Raw genomic sequence first — 16,076 nt, forward strand, 5'->3', positions numbered from 1 at the left:
TAAGGCACATCTCTCATATTTATCAATTTTCTCTAAATTACCCCTATGGATACTCTCTCAATAATAATCAAGTAGATGAGGGAGAAGGGATATTAAGAAAGATGATTATGGTGTTTTAGAAAAAATGTGTCACTTTTTTTATAATTAACTAACTTACCTAACTTCCTTAATCTAATCAAATTAGTTAAATGGGTCTTATATTAAAGATTGGAGCAGTATTAAAAATGCCAAAAATGGTGCTGTTGGATGAAGCTTGTTTAAAATTATTTAACCACACGATTTTTACTGAAACAGTTTGGTGGATTTAGTTTTTATTCTGATTTTTGTCTGTTTGAAATTTAAATTATAACAAAAAAAAAAGAAACAACTAATTATACTTCTTCAGCGAAAAAGTAATTCTAAAAAAATGTTTATATTTTTCATGCAGCCATGAACAGGCGGAAAATAAAGTGGGGTCGTTGGCAAGGGTTCCGATAGTCGCCGAGCAGGTCTCCGACCACCGTCTGACAACAACAGCGGCAGCTCTCTGATGAGGGCATTTGTGGTAAACAGCAAATTTCCATTGCAATTAAATTGACTTTTACCACATCATTGTCTCAATTACCTCATTGAAACGGTTTTTTTATTTAAATTTCGTAAATTGCTTATTTTCTGGTTGTTTGCTTTGTATTGTTCTAGTACTGTTTCAGTTTAACTCTTAACGACTTGAACAAGTGGTGGTGTATTTCTTTCCGTTTTTTCGTGGATAAAATCTCGATCCTTTTGGTGAAAACAAATTACCTCATTAAAATATGGGCAAAATCAAACTTTTAATCTCTTCCTTCTCTTCCCGTTTACATTTTTTGTTATAATTAATAATTAGGAAAAATGGCAAAAAAGACCATTGAAATAGAAAAATTGCATACAGGGTTTGGTATGTAAAAATTGTTGTCAAAATCCATGTTAATGTTGTTATGGGTCCTTGTTTACAATTTTTCCATTTTAGTTTTTTTTTGGCTATTTTTCCTAATAATTAACGATTAATAATAGTTCCTGTCTTTGTTTTACCATTCAAGGAAAAAGATCAAGATAGTTGAAATTAATTAGAGGGAAGGAACGGATCTCTTCACTTTTCTTCCTTTCCATTTTCATGAACGTTTTATCTCAACCATTAAGATTAAAATTTGAATGGTCCAGATTTTATATTTTAAAAAAATTATGAATAAAATATTTATTATTATTGTTTTAAAATTATTATGACTAAAATTTATTAGTTTCAATTTTATGGTTGGGCCGGTTGGGATGAGAAGTAGACAAGAATGAAGGGAAATGGAAATGGAGAGGCCTGACCTCTTTTACGAGACGTAATCAGGATTTAATTATCAAGAAAGTTGAAAACTTGAAACTTGAAAAACATAGATAGTAATAGTAGAATAAAATTTGCATAAATTTGAAAAGGACGAAGACAAATATACTACTTAAGTATCTTTACCAAAAAAAAAATATTCATTCTGTTTTTAATATAGAATCTAGGGATAATTAATTCACAGCTCCTTATAGTTTTAACTAATTTTGAATCAGGTCCTTATAGTTTTTTTTCTTTTTATCAGGTTCTTATACTTTCACCTGTTTTTAATTAGGTCTTTGTATTTATTTTGCTTTTTATCAAGTCCTTATAAGTTCATCTTATTTTTAATTAAGTCCCTGAATTTTTTATTCTTTATTTTATGAATTCTAATAGTACTATTATATAAACATAAAATAGTATATATTATTTAATATTAGTTTATAAACAATAATATTCTAAAGATATTGAATTATTATAATGATTTTAATTTTTTCAGCAAAAAAAATTATTTGTTCTAAAAAATTTTCCTGAATTAATTAATTCTATTACTTTTTTTTACATAATTATTAATTTAATTTAATTATTAATATTTTATATTTCAGTATTAATCTATTTAATTAAGCTTATATTTAATTAATAAATAAAAATTAAAACTACATGGATCTATTAAAAATTTAGTGAAATGATAAGGACTTAATTAAAAGAAAAATAAATACAAGGACATAATTAAAAAAAGGTAAAAGTATAAGGACCTGATAAAAAGAAAAAAAACTATAGGGACCTGATTCAAAATTCGTTGAAACTATAAGGACTTGCGGATTAATTAACCCAAGAATCTAATCGTTAAGTTGATTTTAATTTTAAATATAAGATCTATTTATTATATTTATCAATTTTTTCTAAAGTACTTCTATTAATATTCCTTTAACTATAATCAAGTAGGAGAGGGAGCTAGGAAGGATATTAATAATGATTATAGTGTTTTAGGAAAAACATGTCATATTTTTTTATAATTAGCTAACTTACCTAATTTTTTAATTTAATTAAATTAATTACATAGGACATATTAAGCACAGGAGGAGTATTACTTAAGTATTTATACAATACTAAAAAAAGCTTTTGCAAGACCACTGCCAGCAGTCCCCTTCCAACCTACCAAAAAAGGAGTCAGCCTATGGTGTTCCATTTTCTATATGCCCCATGGTGGTGGGGCATGTATATATATATATATATATATATATATATATATATATCCCCATGTTCACTATATATAAATACTTTCTTATGCTAGAATTTTTTTAAAAATAGCTCCCGCATAATATATACGAGAGACAAGCCAATGTAACTTCACAATCTAATAAAATTCACAGATTACCCTAAAGAAAATATCAAAATAGTGTAATAGAAAAAAAGTGAAGCAAATGAAGAAAGAAAGTTTTTCAGAGGCGGTGAGAAGGGATAAATGATCACATGCACCTTGCGTAATGGGAGTGAAGCTTGGAGACTACGGAAAGTAAAAAAGAGAAGCACGGGAACAACAATAATGCCATCTTTCGTTTTTAATATAAGAGCTAATTGACTAATTTAAATAGATTAAGAAAATTTATGAAGTTATTTATTTGTAATAAATAAGTATTGTTTTTTTTAAATACACTTGCCAATAATATGCATTAGTTGAAACTGTCATTTAATAAAAATTTTAATATATGTAACTATTACAAGGACTATTTTAGAAAAAACGGATAAATATGAGAGTCAAAATGTGTTGGAGTCTTATATTTATAATCAAATTAAAAGTCAAATTAACTCTTATATTAGGGATCGAAGGTTTATATTCAGAGTTCCCGGCGCATTATTAACAATATTGCTTTATTAATTAGCAAGTGATGTTGACTAAATTTACATATCTGTGTGCTCCAGCACGTACCCCATGAACCCAAAATCTTACGGATATCGGAGCCACCTTCCGAACCCCTCCACCATCGGCAAGTGAGCTCAGAAGCCACCCCCACGCGGTGGTGAACGAACAGCGTGAGAGGAGGAAAGACGCTATTCGAATATAGAATTAAAGTCTAACACTTTTATATAAATCAACGAATTATTTATAAAAAAAAAAAAAACAAATTTTGTACCAAGTCACAGCAGCAGAGTTAGTAGAAGAAGAAGAAAAGCTCCAAGACTCCTCCTCAAACTAGAATTGCCAAAAAGAACCAAAAAAAGAAAAAGAATCCTAAAAAACTGCACTTACGTACACTTTAGCATGAAAAGAATGGCTTAGAATCACAGAAATTAACTCAATTCTAAGTACAAATTAAAAAAAAAAATCCAATCTACCTATCCATAGCTCATCATATATATATTTACACGTGCGGAGCTGGATGTGTTGGAGAAGCCACGCCTTCTTCCATGACGACATCATCATTGGTAGAAGTAGTGTTATTCTTCTCAAGCTCTTTGGCTGTGTCATAAGAAGCATGCAAGCCAAACAGGACGTAGTAGGCCAAAAGCAATGCCGTCCATATCCCGAACCTTATGAACGAGTCTTTGTCTATGGAGCCTAGCAGGAAGACGTTGATGGCGATTGATACAGATGGAAGCCATGGCACCAGTGGCACTCCCCAGTGCTTCGGCTGCTTCGCCTGTGGAACAAACAGCCACATCCCCACCGTGCCGACCACCCAGAATGGCACTGCTACCACGTAGCCTACCCACCCGTCGCTGGTCGCCCAGTACCCGGAAATGGCGCCTGAGGATCCCAGAATTAGGACCAGGCACCCTATGAGCTTCTTCTGTAAAAAGTAATATGGTAGTATAGATCAAATAAGAAGATGTTCACTTAGATTCATGAAGTTAAGTTCATTATATAGTCATATTACCCAAAAAAAAAAAAAAAACGTAATACTCCTTCGTTCCTTAATATATGATCTAATTGGTGAGTTAATTTTGGTCCTAAAATAAAAACTATTTCTTATATTTTTAATGTTTCCTAAATTACCATATGAATACTCCCTCAACCATAATAGAGGAAGGAAGAGGATACTAAGAAAGATGATTAGGAAAAATAAGTCATATTTCTTATAATTAACCAATTTATTTAATTTCCTTAATCTAATCAAATTAATTAAATAGATCTTAGATTAAGGACTGAAGGAGTATTATACAAAAAAATGACTTTTTAATTAAAATAAAATTTAAAAATAATTTAAGTACAAGAAACAAACATCAAATTAATTTTAAACAATGTAAAAATTCACATCAAATAATTTTACAAAAGTTATGACAACATTACCTGGTTTGCTTTCGTGGTCACTCCACTGGAGTAGTATCGTCGAACAAGAAGCCCTACAGCAACAAGCATGAAGATGAAAAGTGTAGAAATCGACAACAGATTCGACAGAATCTCCAGCTCCGTGAAGAAAGCTATCACGGCCGACACTGCGAGCATAGTTATCGTCGCATTCACCGGCGTCCCTAGCTTGGCGTCCACGTGAGCGAACCACGGTGGCATCATGTGAGTACGAGCTATATGCGTCAAGTACCGAGCTTGGCCCACGGCGCTCACCAGCATCACTGTCGTCATACCCTTCAACGCTCCGACAGCCACCACGTACTTCGCCCAGTCCATCCCCACGGCGCTGAAGGCGACGGAGAACGGTGCGTTTACATCAATTTCGGTGTAGGGTTGCATTAGACAGAGGGTCATGGCTAGTAAGCAGTAAGCTCCGGTGGTTATCACCATGGAGCCGACGAGTCCGATGGGGATGTCTCTGGCAGGGTCCTTGGTCTCTTCGGCCATGGTGGAGACGGCGTCGAAGCCGACGTAGGCGAAGAAGAGGACGGCGGAGGCCACGAAGATGCCGCGTGGACCGTAGGGGACGAAGGGGTGGTAGTTGCTAGGGTTGGCTTTGATGAGACCGGCGATAATGATGAAGACGATGATGGCTATGTGGATGACGGTGGCGACATAGTTGAAGCGAGAGGAGGCTTTGGTGCTGAAAACGGCGAGGACGCAGATGATGGCAAGAACGACGACGGCGATGGGATCAAGGTGGCCGTAGCTCGGGTTCATGCCGTGAACGATTATGCGAAAGTCGTCAGAGCCTCTGTTGCAGAGAGTGGCGAAATAGGAGGTCCATGATCGAGCCACGGCGGCGCTGCTGACTGTGTACTCGAGAAGGATGTTTCCGGCGGCTATGAAGGCCACAAAGTCGCCTAGCTCTACCCTTAGGTAGGCAAATGATCCACCTGGGAGGAAAAACCAATATATTGCTTTGAGCTTAATTAAAAATTAACAGGGTTCTGCGAACCGAAGAATATGAACAAATTAAAAAAAAACCTATATTTAAATAAATTAAATCAATATTTTAAAAAATAATGATATACTTTTAATATGAATGATATATTAATAGGAAAAATTTATTATAAAATAAAATCTTGTAAAAAATTTATATATCTAATTTGATTAGCAACAGCCAACAAGTGCCTTAAATATATAATACATTTATATGTTTCATTTTTTTTTTTTGCCAAAGTATATGCTTAATTTATAATTTATAATATTAGAATACACACATTTGTTTCTCATTTCTCCATTATTTTTCATTTCTCAATGCTGTTAGTTATAGATAAATATAAGTAAATCATAAATTTAAAACATTAACTAGTTTTAAAAAATTAACAAAAAAATGTTATGGAATACACAATAGTTTGACAACTTTTTTGTTTTTGTTTTTGTTTTTTGTAAGTATGGGCAATTACGAGGAGAGTTTCTTCATCTAAATCAACACATCAAAATAATATATAATTTATAAAAAATAACCTACTTATTGATATGAATAGGATAACCTCCATGCGTATGTGAGTTTATATGTGTGTAGACACACACACATTATACACACACATGTATATATATTATGTATATGTATATTGTATATTGTATTCAATACAAATTCACAGTACTGAAATGTTGAATATATGAGCTAATTGATGATTGAATTTGATTCTAAATATAACATTACAATCCATTTTATTTTTTATGTTTATCATTTTTTTTACTAAACTAATAATTTAGCTAGCATATAAAATAATATATAATTTTATATAGTATATCAATGAGATTATTTCATAATTTTTTATAATTAATTAATTTATCTAATTTTTCAAACTACACGAACTCTTAATTAATTAAGGATTGGAGGGAGTAATTTTTTGCTGCATGGGAGAACAAATAACATACAAATACAGATTAAAATCAATTATTTACGCGCTCTGGCCAAAAATCAATTTATACACATGTTCACTCAAACGTTGATTCCCAGTAGATCATTAGTTTTGCAATTTTAAATGAACAGATTAAATTAATTAATTACCTTTTTTTTGGACCAAACTACCTTTTTTTTTCAATTACTTCACCCGGCAGCCCCTATGTCACGGAAAACTCAATAGGCTTGGACTAATCCTGTTCGGCCGTCGTAGGACCCTAAGAGCGGCTAGCCTACCACCAAGTATTTAATACTACTGTATAATTAAGACTTGAACTCAAGACCCTTGGTTAAGCTAGGATGGCCCCTTACTAGTTGACCTAAACGCTTGGTGGTAAATTACCTAATTTAATAGTAAAAGATATCGAACGAATCAAAGAATCAGTTACCTGCGACGGGAATTTCGACGGCAAACTCGGTGTAACAGAAGACTGAGAGTAAGGCGGAGACGCCGGAGACAGCATAAGAGATTATCACCGCCGGACCGGCCTTCTCCCTAGCCTCAAGGCCAGTGAGCACGAATATTCCGGCCCCGATGACTGCTCCGACGCCGAACCACATTAAGTCCCACCAATTGAGCGTCTTCTTCATCTCGCCCTGGCTTCTAGACTTCATATCGACGAGCTCGGTTTTATCCATGGACCGGGTCATGAACCGATCCTTCAACCGAAACGGAGTGTCCAAGAGCGCCCTCCCGTAGTTTCCCAAGCTCCGGAACGACTCCTCCGGGAGGAAGTCGTTTTTACGAAATGTACATCCCCTCCTCCGTAGACCAACGTCGTCCACGGTGACATCATTGCCGTCGTTTACCATTTTGCTGCTGAAAGCAGAGAGAATAGATCGTAATATGAGAGTGTGGCGGGTGCAATTGGATAGATTAAGTATAGATCCGAATAACAGTATAGAATAAAATTTGCGGTATTCTCTAACTGATTTTTTTAAAGAATTTAAAGGAAAAATATGATTAAAAATGAAAATAAGTTCCTAGTATTACTTTTACAAGAAAATAAAATTATAAAAAATAAATTGTTTAAATTAAATATTTCAGTATACATATAGGCTATAGAGAAAGGAGAGAAAAAAATAGGAAAAATACACAAACCTTCTATTTCATAAACGTGATGTTAAATATTATTGTAATGCAGAAGTTGTGATGAAAAAAATTTGATTTTAAATTATCCTGATTTTTAAATTGGAGAGTGGAGACAAACAAGATGCCAAAAAAAATAGAAATATATATGCTGAAGTATATATTTAATCTTTTAATTTTGTATAAAATTTTAATTTAATACTTAATTTTAAAAAAATATATATTTAACCCTTTAACTGTAAAATTGTTAATTTTAGATAATATTTTTTATAATAACTATCATTATTTTAAAAATTAAACTTAATATTGTAGTAATTTAAATTTTTTCTTAACATGTTTTTTTAACGGTTTTAAGTTTAAATAATTAAAAATATACCCGTTTTAATTAAAGGACTAAACAAAAAGTTTGTATAAAATTGAATGATTAAAAATATATTTTTTTGAACATATAATAATATGATAAGAAAAAGTTACATAAAAAATGGAAGGGATTTGAAGATTAGAAATTAAAAATTTGAAAATTAAGATTACAATGGAAGTTATTATAACAGAAAGAAAGAAGTTGGGGAAATGAGAGAAATTTTTTGAAAACTTTTAATTAAAATATAAAATATATAATTTAAATTTTCATATGCGTGAAGTGGAAATCACATTTTTCATAAACTACTATATGAGAAGATACACTCGGATCGAATAGAGGCAGCCATTTGGTTTAACCAAATATAATCACATGGCTCCAACTAGACTATCATATACACTCTCAAATACGATGGAATCACCCTTTTTAAGAAAAGTATAGATTTAAATAATGATCTACAATATGATTGCAATAATGTTTAACTAATTTTTAAAAATATTAAGAAAAGGTCTAACATGAAATTAGTTATTTCTTCAATAACATTTCCAAGTCATCGCCACTATTATCATTGCGCTGATAAAAATATTCCTTTTTATAAAATAAAATGACTTAAAATAAATAATGCTATAGAGCATAAATAGTCAAGGTAGAAAAATATATATTACACAAATTTAAAAAATACTACCTCCGGTCCTAAATATAAAAGTTAATTAACTAATTTGAATGTATTAAGGAAATAAGTTAAGTTAGTTATTTGTGATAAATAAGTGTTGTCTTTCCTAACATATATTTGCTAATCAAGATTATTGACTATAACTATTATTATTAGAAGGACTATCATAGAAAAAAAAAAGATAAATATGAAAGACAAAACAGATTAGGGTTTTATATTTAAGACCAAAATAAAGTCAAACGAGATTTTACATTAAGGATTAAAGGAAATAGTTAGGTGGACTTAGGAACAATTTTGGCACATAAAAGGATTGCCAATCGATAATAGACCCGGTTAATCCCATCAAGATAGAAATAAGGAAATCTGGAGGTGCCAGCTATCTTGTTAGAATGGATTAAAATGGATTATTGTTAACATGTAGACATAGGAGTAGGGGTCGCAATAAAATAACACTATACTCCACCGGTCCTTAATATAAGACCATTTAACTAATTTGATTGATTAAGGAAGTTAGGTAAGTTAGTTAATTATAAGAAAGGTGACACATTTTTCCCAAAATACCATAACTATCTTTCTTAATACCCCATCTCCCTCTTCTACTTGATTATGGGTGAGAGAGAGTATCTATAGGGGTAATTTAGAGAAAATTGATAAATATGAGAAATGGGTCTTATATTTAGGACCAAAACCAATTCAAAAATTAGGTCCTATATTAAGGACCGAAGGAGTACAATAAGATTGTGTTATCCTCTAACTAAATTTTGAAAATAAAAAATAAAAAACATAATATTTAATTGTTTATTCAATTTCATTTACAAGTCAAATTTTTACTTTTACATTTCACGCTTCTTTTACATTTATATATATAGTTAGAATACGCAGATGATTAAAAAAAAATAATATTTACACTAAAATAGCATCACGAATACGAATGTTGTACTTGCATTGTTTTTTCTCGAATCGTAATTGGTTCTTACAATCCAAAAAGAGTGTGTGTGTGTGTGTGAGTGTGTGTGTGTGTATATTTTGTGTGGGGCTCAAATGAAAACTACCTCTAATGTTTCCCATAACTTTCCTCTTTTTATAGGTGGTTTTCTAATAATTCCCCACTTCTATTATGAATGTGGGTGCTTAGATATGTAAGAAAAAACTTAATTCAACTTAAAGCCTTTATTTAAATAAAATGATATATATTATTACAAATTTTATATATTAAATATATAAAATTCGTCCACCACCATTACATCTATATATTATAATAAAGTGTCTGTTTCAAAAATTATATATATCATAAATATATTAATTTTGATCCTCAAGTAGCTTTAATAGAATTTTATAATTCGGTTTAACTTAGGATATTAATTTTTTTCATATGACATCGCTCAAAGATCTTATATTTCAAAATAAATTTTCTAAAGATTTCAAATCCTAAATTATGTTATGAATATATAAATATGTTTATGGATGTCCATATATATTCCATTATCTCCTATATCTCCTATAATCTCTAATATCTTCCATTATCTCTATATCCCACAATTATTTTCCATTATTATGTAATCTGTAGATTCTATCAGACATAAAACCGTGCCTATAAATAGAGGGCATATATCATGTATTGAGCACTATTGAATAGAATGAGAAACACTCTCTCTTATTGATACTCTCTTCTTCTTTATTATTCTTCTCTATTTCTTTTTTATTTATAACAAATTATAGATAATATAATACTATTATTTCATCTTAAATCATACTTCAAAATAATAAGAAGAAAGTATCATTTCACCATAAACAATCTTATGGGATTATAATAGTGTGGATTCAAAATGTCCCTACTCTTCTTAGATTTAATTGTTTGGGTGAAAATCAAATTATAATTTTAAAAGTAATTTTAAGATATACGAAATAAATATGTAAAAAATTTTTTTACCTTGAGTGAAAACATTTTTATAAATATTTTCATGGGTTATCAAACCCCCCGCCCCCCAAAAAGCACGTGCATGCTCAGTTCTGATTTATTGACCCGGACATCTGGATTGCCCATGTCTTGTCACTTAATAGTTTTCATGTTTTCTCTTTCGTCTGAACTACATGCACAAGTCTCCATTGCATTCTCAGCTTTCCTTCATCGTGCCGTGAGATTCAGAATTGGATGACGCCCACTAAAACCCTAAGGTGGATTTGTAAAAACTTCATGCCAACTTATTAGGTATAGGCAACTAAGCTTTCCAGAGCTCTGCCATATCAACAAATGGTTCAGGGTTTTATCATCATCCACGAGCACATTTGGAGGAGCTCAAGTTTGATGTTGGACTCTTCATGTTTGCTACGTCTTGGTCATTAATAAATGTATGAAGAAAACACAGAGCATAAATGAAACCGAACCCAATTCTCTTCATCTTATAATTTCGGTAGCGAAAGAACCATTGCCATATCAACAAAATAAGGCAACAAATATGGCCATAAGGAAGCAGATGCCATAACATATAAAATCAGAAAACGCAATATCATCAATATTTGCCTCACGAATCTAAACTCAAATGCACAGTAACCAGAAACAGAACATCAATTTTTGTTCCATGTCAGCCCTACTGAAGAACATTCTTGCATGCGCCTAAGATGAGACCTTCCACATTATTTATACAACATAATCTAGTGACAACAAAATTTCAGTCGTTAAAGAACTAAATTGCATTGACATGTTTGCAAAATTACACACCACTTTGAGAGGCATAAAGAAATGGGAGGGAAGGACACGCATAAAATAAATATATTTCATAGTTTTGACGAACAAGAAATGCTAAGGTAAGTGTTTCAGTATCTATCTAACTAGGGCCACTGATTAATCCTTGTGTGCATCTCATTCCAAGGCAAGGGCATCATCAAGTTCTGAGCTCGTGTTATAGAAGGATTCCATCTTTTCTGTTCAGGTCTTCCAAGTTTATGCTTGCCTCCAGTCCCATGCTTAGTAAATCAACCATGGCAAGAATATCAGATTTCAAGGAGGCTGCTAATGCCTAGCAGTCCAACAGAAAAAAAGAAGCAGATAATCATGAATTAGTTTCTTTGAAGTGGCAGAACCCAAGAAATTCGGCAGTAAGAATTTGAGAGAATTATATATTAATATGGAAAATTTTTCATTAGGAATTCCTCAATGGCAATTCTCCCTTTTCTTCCACAATTCGATAGCATACCTTCCTGCCCTCTTCTTTTTGGTGCTTTATAACTTCCAAAGGCCACTCAGATACAAGCTTCTGAAGTTCATCCTTCATGCCTGACTTTTTAGCATCGGGCAGAGTCTGCCAAGCAAAAACTCCAATAGTGTCAAAAGAAAGACGTGAAATAAATAACAAGTTCTCTAACAATTGAATCAAACACAACCACCATCTTAGCAGAGTAAGCAAAACAAGCAAAACAAAACATCTGAAGGAACAAAATTTAAATCTGCAAATCCAGAACTCGGCTATAACACACATGATAGCTCACACCCACAAACTCAATTAACCGATCAGTCAAGAATAATGGTATCCCAAAATCCAAATTCCAAGTTAAAACAGAAAAAATATCTTCACTCCTGTTGTTGCCAGAATCAATTTAGCTTTTAGTGCCTTTGGGAAAAAATATACATTTGTGTTACAGCTTGACAGACATTTTCTCTTATTCTCGTTTGAAAATATATTTGTTACCTTTATTTTCTTTTGTTGAAATTATTTGTTTTTTCAACCAAAAAAAAAAACAGAAATTATTTGTTTCACTTCATCAGGTAAAACAACACATTGCATTAGAAAAATAGGCAACGCCATGCATACCTCATTTAGGGCCTGAATGACGGTTGCTGCCTCATTAGGTTTATGTTCCAACAGAAGACCCTGCACAATCATAAATATGAACTTAGTTCAAATTGTTACGTTGTTACGAAATCATACATGCTAAACAAATGTCAGCACTGAGCTTAAGTTCTTAGCAACTTATGTGAGGAAAAGGTGAATTTTTGCAAGACTAGCCAAATTAACCATAATTAAAATAATAAATTGCAAGATAAATAACATATCCCCCTCCTAAACATGTCCAACTACAAAACCCTCCCCTCTATTTTGAAAATTGACACTCCCATGCCCTGAAATCAAAAGATGTGCTACATTAATATTACCTGAATCAAAATACCTGCGCATCTATTATTTGTAAAACACAATTATTTAGTGATAAAGATTCACTGGGATCCAACACAATAAAGTTCCAGTATGATAAAATGCATAGTAGACACAGCATTTAAACTTAATAACCACATTTTACCAAAAACAACTAATAATTCAGACAATAGCGGAGAAAAATTTCTACCTTTGCACATGACAACCCACTTGCCAGGGTGTGCTGTTTCATTGACTCAGATCTCAGCCTCTCAATTTTCCACAATGATTCTGTGTCTCCTACAAATAAGTAAATCAAATAGTTCATAAACAATCAAAATCATTATTGGAAGCAACTGATTCAGCAAGCCCAAACAAACAGAATGGCGTAACTTTAAATCATGCAGTGCTCCCATGCATGCGCTTTCTCATAGAACAAGTATTCTTTGAAAAGAAGTAAAAGATATTTAATTATAAAAAATAAATAAAGAGCACATGAAAAAACAAGCAAAGACACATTTGACAGCAAGTAACAATTTTGTTGTTATATATTTATGATATAGCTTTCAGGGCTTTGCTTGTTTTCTTCAATGAAAGAAAAATCAACTTTGCCAATATGGGAGAAAGAGGCGGTTTAGAAAAACAGTGAAAGAAAAATAAAGGTCAGCAGATGAATCAACTTCAGCACGGCACTTGAACAGAGAATAATCATGGTAGTGCTCCTAGTCAAAAATAAAAGCGACGACATATTCACCTCTTCTTGCAGCAAATTCCATCCATGTGTCAAATGAGGTTTGTCGTAGTTTTACACCAGCCCCCACAAACCTCTTAGCATATTTATTAATCAACTCCCAATTATCGGTTTTGTAACAAATGCTGCAAATGGCCAAACCAGGTGCAGTATTAGGGCATATGCAAAAGTGGATCTTTCCAAGAGAAAACTTATACACTGCTAAAAAAACAGCATGAAACCATCAGAACCTCAATATACCTGAAAACTATATCTGCTGTGCCCGGTTGCAATGGTAAATCATTAGCCTTTATAAGTTTCATTACTTCAACCAACAGTTTACTATCATTGTGATTCTTAGCATAAGTCTGCAGTCAACTGACGGTAGTTTATTAATTGCAAATCTGAGACAGAATGAAAGCATTCAGAATTTCGGTGTCTAAACAATACCAGCAAATGGTGTGCGGATGCAACACTCGGAGTCAATCCATATACATTATGCTTCCACAAGGTCTTCTTTCCTGCATGTCCATTTAAGAAACTCGTTTTAGAATTTCATGCCATGATTCTGTAAGGTGAAGATAATAGTTCACATCCATAACTAAGCAGCATTATAACAGGAAAATTATTCAACAGATCACTAATTAAGCAATGTATAAAAGAAAGCATGATTGGCAGAACAAAAGACTCAGCACTAAACAATAGGAACAGATTCAGTATGCCCACCAAAGTCGAGAGCTCCTACTCTAGCACATGCTTTAGAAACTTCTCGACAAAGGTTGTCATTAAAATTTGTGTGAATGCGAAGATTTGAGAGCCTCTGCTTCCAAAACAGATTAAAACGATCACTATAACAAAGAGAAGAAACAACTGATTTAATTTAAGACAGACAATGCAGATGAGGAAATAATAGAAACTAACGAATCTGCGGAGGTTCTGCAAAATGTCAAACAGAAGTTCAATATCACCATGGTTTCCACATTTCTCAATCATTGACCATAACCAAGCATTTGGAGGCATTGATCGTTTAACATTTACAGATTCCAGCATTTTGTCGTACAGTTCCTTCACGGCCTCTGCATTTAACACTGCAAATCAGACATCTAAAACAGAAACTTCAACCAAAAAAACAAATCTGAAAAGGAATGATGTAAGGTAAAATCAAGAACCTGTCGAAGCCCCTTCATCAGTGTTTGTTATTGACGTAGAAAATGACTTTGACGTCAATAAGTGCACAGGCACTGATTCTGTCGTCAATGATTGAGCTGACCCTGTGTCAATGAATCATTCAATTAAGTGATTAGCCCAAAATGAAACTCAAATAAACAAAAACTGTAGAGTGAAACATCAAAATTTTATATGGAAATCAGAAGACATGGACGCCACCTAAGAACCAAGTGGCCTTTGAAGACAAGCTGCTCGTGTTCCGGCAGGGAGTAACCAAGTGAGGACCTCCGACGCTCTGAAGGTCATAAGAAAGGAAATGATAGGAGTTAAGCAATGCCCTAGAAAACCGGCGAGCATTCGAGAAAACTTGCATGGCTTTCAGGAACAAAGCTACAAACTGAGTCAATTAAGTGTCGTTCTAAGCCCAGCCGATGGGTTTGCGGAGGTGGCCTCGAGCTCTAGGGCGTCTGATCAGGGTTTAGTGGAAGAAGGAGCAGGATGAGATCGCCTGGTCACGCAGCCCGTGATCATTACGTGGACTCGCATTATTATTATTATTATTATTATTTTTTAATTTTCTTTTTTCGTGTGAAATGGATTCAGAGTCACGGGAATGCCAATGACATTGCTGCTTTCATATCAAGGTGATTAAATATTTTTGGCCAAAAAATATATCCAATTAAATATTATTCAAAATCAATTGAGTAATTAAAGCAATCCCATATAACAGTCCTTCATATCTTAAATATTTAGATTTATTTTGAGGACTCAATCTTGCTAATAAATACTCATCTAATTCTTAATGTAAGACCTATTTAATTAATTTTATTAGATTAAAGAAGTTAGGTAAATTAGTTAATTATAAGAAATATAACATGTTTTTCTAAAACACCATAATCATCTTTCTTAATATTTTTTCTCTCTCTTCTACTTGATTATGGTTGAAAGAGTATCTATAAGGATAATTTAGAAAAAATTAATAAATATAATAAATTAATCTTATATTTAAAATTAAAATTAACTTAATAATTATATTTTATATTGACCAGTGAAGAAGTATAATATTAGTAATACATGTCCTAAATGAATTTATCGCATAAATATATGATACTTCAAAGCCACAAGCTTAATAAAATTGGTGATAACTATATTTCAAACATGCGTATTCAGAGTGTCAAATTGACAAGACATCCAATTAAGTGCCTCTTTATATGATGATAATATCACAGTTTGAATGCCTTGGCCACAAAAATTTACATTACAATATGGGAAAATGGCAATTAGGTCCCACTTAAAGGAATTAAATCCAAAAAATCCCTTAAAATCATGAAATTATTTTAAAG

At 32.4% G+C, this 16,076-nt stretch overlaps 2 protein-coding genes across 3 annotated transcripts; both read right to left on the reverse strand.

Moving 5' to 3' along the window:
- Nucleotides 1-3,687: 3,687 nt before the first annotated feature.
- Nucleotides 3,688-7,377, reverse strand: LOC114755310 (cationic amino acid transporter 1-like). The gene is made up of 3 exons (XM_028944177.1): nucleotides 6,978-7,377; nucleotides 4,617-5,572; nucleotides 3,688-4,116 (listed from the first exon to the last, which is right to left on the reverse strand). Exons 1-3 carry the CDS (start codon nucleotides 7,237-7,239, stop codon nucleotides 3,688-3,690), a joined length of 1,647 nt encoding a protein of 548 aa, XP_028800010.1. The 5' UTR covers nucleotides 7,240-7,377.
- Nucleotides 7,378-11,196: 3,819 nt separating this feature from the next.
- On the reverse strand, nucleotides 11,197-15,182 carry LOC114755315 (uncharacterized). Of its 2 annotated transcripts, none has more exons than XM_028944181.1 (11): nucleotides 14,953-15,182; nucleotides 14,736-14,837; nucleotides 14,488-14,654; nucleotides 14,293-14,386; nucleotides 14,017-14,087; nucleotides 13,828-13,934; nucleotides 13,591-13,712; nucleotides 13,048-13,136; nucleotides 12,519-12,578; nucleotides 11,904-12,008; nucleotides 11,197-11,726 (listed from the first exon to the last, which is right to left on the reverse strand). In XM_028944181.1, exons 1-11 carry the CDS (start codon nucleotides 15,104-15,106, stop codon nucleotides 11,610-11,612), a joined length of 1,188 nt encoding a protein of 395 aa, XP_028800014.1. In that variant the 5' UTR covers nucleotides 15,107-15,182; the 3' UTR covers nucleotides 11,197-11,609. The 2 variants fall into 2 exon arrangements, with proteins under 2 accessions (XP_028800014.1, XP_028800015.1); XM_028944182.1 differs by having other exon boundaries at nucleotides 14,488-14,642; nucleotides 14,953-15,181.
- Nucleotides 15,183-16,076: the final 894 nt, after the last annotated feature.

Source organism: Neltuma alba, unplaced genomic scaffold (genome assembly GCF_004799145.2).
Source record: "Neltuma alba isolate B1F8T4 unplaced genomic scaffold, ASM479914v2 tig00010248_pilon, whole genome shotgun sequence".
Taxonomy (NCBI): Eukaryota; Viridiplantae; Streptophyta; class Magnoliopsida; order Fabales; family Fabaceae; genus Neltuma; species Neltuma alba.